We start from the raw sequence: 2,989 nt of genomic DNA on the forward strand, positions 1-2,989 counted from the left end.
CTATCTGTCCTCATCTGTTGCCAGATGGATGGTGATTTGACCACAGCACTTTCCCATACTGGTGAATAATGGGCTGATGAGAATGTTGAGTACGCTGCCCCACACAGTCTGAACCCAGTGCATGTTGATGAGAAGCAGCTGCACACAGGGCATGATCAACCTGGAGAGAAACAGGGACATGAACACAACGTTAGATCATCTCTTTGATAAAAAAAGAATACATCTTTATACACTTCTATAAACTGTAACCAAAACATATAGCAGGGAAAAGCGTGTGTCACTAAATCTTTCCAACTACATTCTGCATGATTCCTTTTTACCAGAAAAGCGTTTATCAGTTATTCCACGCCTGTAAGTCTTCACATCTCAGTGTGACAACAGTCCTACCAGATGTGAAGGAAGCTGAGCACAGCGAAGAGAATCCCTGCTGCCAGAGAGACCGGCACCGCCAGGAGGAGAGAGATGAGCCGGTACATCCACAGTCTGGACACCTCAAACAGGGCGTGACTCCACAACCAGACTTTATCAAAGCTCCGCACCGAGGGAGGCTCGGCGATCACATCTTCAAACGTGACCTGAAGACACAGAGACACTGCGAGTGACTTCTGGGGACAGATTTTTCTCAAGCATATTAAAGTCAATACTGAGGTGTGGAGGTTGGATGATAACATGTTGACAGGCTGAGGATAATGTGTAATTCATGCACATGTATTGCACTGAATCGATTTAAATAGCAAAGAATGTACATTTTCTATGCTTATTTAGCTTTACAGAGTAGTATTGTATCACCATGGGCAAAAATAGACCTGTGTGTATGATCCTGTCCACTTGAGGTCAGTATAATGCAGCCTATTGATATTTACCACAGAGGAAATGGGTGGTCTTATATTATCTGATAACAAAATTAAAGGTCATTGTCCTAGATCACATGTGTCAAACTCAAATTATGCCCTTGGTGGATTTAATACATTTTGGCCCGCAGGATAATTTCTAAACCCGCCGGTATATTGCACGCACACCTTCACTCAATCCTGAGGATTTCCTCAGCTCAGAGCCTGACCCCAAACATTGATGAACTTGCACCCAAGATGAGATGACAAGTATCTGGCTTGAGCATCACAGAGCAGCACACTGAGTTTAAATGGATGTTTCCTTCTGCACTTTTTTTCTTGCGACAACATGTTTGGTTTTTTCTTTGAGGGAAATTGTTTTTTTGAAGCTATTGTTGGCCTGTGGAAAAATGTAATCATAAGAAATGACTCAGGAAAAGCTGCAGATAGAGCCATAAGAAATGAATGCAACCGATTATTTAATGTTTAATGTTGTTTTTATAGGCAATAATTTAAGCTTTGTTAGTTCCAGGTTTAATATGTGCAATAAGTTCATTTCAATAGGTTTTGCTATAAACATTGATCCAGTCCGGCCCTCGACTAGTACTGATTTTTTAATTTTGGCCCACTGTGTATTTGAGTTTGACACCCCTGTCCTAGATAGACACATGTATTTATTAAAAAGCTCCACTTTCTAATTTGCATGTATTGTCATAATCATTGTTCACCACCAGGTTTAACTCTTTGCATCACATGGGTCAATAGAGACAGCAGGAGGTGAATGCAGAGCACGGTGGGTTTGTTTATTTGACTGTCTAGTTCTCTGTTTCTCCAGACAGAAATTACATATTTCTGCTGGAGGTTCTGTGTCAAGTTTCATGTATGTTTAAAATTCCTGTAACGCTACAGAATATTTACCTTAAGAATCTTGTTAACTCCTTTGGGATCCCTGCCCTGAATCTGCGGCCTTGTGTCACTGTGGGTGGAGTTCAGATCTTCAGACTGTATATCCACTTTGACTTCCATCAGTTCCTCAGCTGGTCTCTCGTCTTTTAATCTCTGGTCCTCCATTTCTACTAAGTTCAGCTGTGTTCCCGCTCTGTTGAAGGCTGTGGTCATGTAATTAGAAATATGGAGGACGAGCAGGGCGCAGCAGGAGGATGGCTTTCCACTGTAACTCTGCGGGCATGTCACTGACACCCAGGTGGAACATAGTGGACTGATGACTGCCTTGCTCCTTATTGAGGAATGCCTTTATTGGCTTTTAAAGGCTTGTCTTTGGTGCCATTTTCCATGTGACACACTCCATGGAAAGTCTCATTTAGACCGTCATGAGAAATGGCCAATGGCCGTTGCTAATTGGCCTTCACTTTCTCAATAAATATTGGAGAGGGTGAACATAAACTGGGGAAGTACGTTGGCATAACATAACATAACATGATGTCATGGTTATAAAGTACCCTCAGAGTTCTCTGCATTTCAACATTTTCTCTTATTCATGTAATTAAAATAAATGTATTCAAGAAAAAGAAAGACAAGAAAAAGATAACAAATAATCTGATGAGGATCTTAAACTGCTTTCATTTTGCCTTGGTATTTGGTGCATAACAATAAATACATAACAAACGAAAATGAAAAAGAGAGGCTAATGCCAAAGTCTAAAACCATAAATAAATATATAAATAAAAGGCTTTACAAATGAGAAATATATATTTTAAACTGCTCAATTAGGATGTTTTTTTAAATGAAAAGAGCTGCTGTTTGAAACAAAGAGGACGCCTTGTGCAACATATGGAGAGAAGTGAGCAGAAATATAGAGTATAAAGCATAAACAACGTGTGGATTGTAACAATATAATAATCCTAAATTGGCAAGTATCTCACTCAAATATCTTAGACACCTAACAGAAAACATGTATCTCACTGATGTTGAACATTCCTCAGAGCCTTCTTGTCAGAAATGAACAAAGTGCTGGGAAGAGAACCACTGGTAAATAGTGCACTCTGTTGGCCATGTTCGGTCTCGCTCTGTATTTGAAAAAAACAAATCAATCAAACAAATCCTCTTTGTTTATCACTGATGGTTAAACCAGCCTAATGTTTCCCTCACACATGCCTAATAGCTTGTTCTCTCTCAGTGCCTCCAAGAATCTCAAAGTG

The 2,989-nt window shown here is 40.0% G+C and overlaps 1 protein-coding gene across 1 annotated transcript; it reads right to left on the reverse strand.

The window, feature by feature from the left end:
- Nucleotides 1-1,949, reverse strand: LOC117489758 (caveolin-2-like). Its single transcript, XM_034139284.1, has 3 exons — nt 1,749-1,949; nt 388-575; nt 1-160 (listed from the first exon to the last, which is right to left on the reverse strand). Exons 1-3 carry the CDS (start codon nt 1,947-1,949, stop codon nt 1-3), a joined length of 549 nt encoding a protein of 182 aa, XP_033995175.1.
- Between the last annotated feature and the right edge of the window lie 1,040 nt (nt 1,950-2,989).

Source organism: Trematomus bernacchii, unplaced genomic scaffold, assembly GCF_902827165.1.
Source record: "Trematomus bernacchii unplaced genomic scaffold, fTreBer1.1, whole genome shotgun sequence".
Classification (NCBI taxonomy): domain Eukaryota; kingdom Metazoa; phylum Chordata; class Actinopteri; order Perciformes; family Nototheniidae; genus Trematomus; species Trematomus bernacchii.

Excerpts from the sequence above, each read along its gene's own strand:
- LOC117489758 (XM_034139284.1), bottom strand. The coding sequence starts at position 1,949 with ATGACCACAGCCTTCAACAGAGCGGGAACACAGCTGAACTTAGTAGAA. Across the intron at positions 576-1,748 it reads GAGTTAACAAGATTCTTAAG|GTCACGTTTGAAGATGTGAT; the intron begins GTAAATATTCTG and ends CTGTGTCTTCAG. Across the intron at positions 161-387 it reads CTCAGCTTCCTTCACATCTG|GTTGATCATGCCCTGTGTGC; the intron begins GTAGGACTGTTG and ends GTTTCTCTCCAG.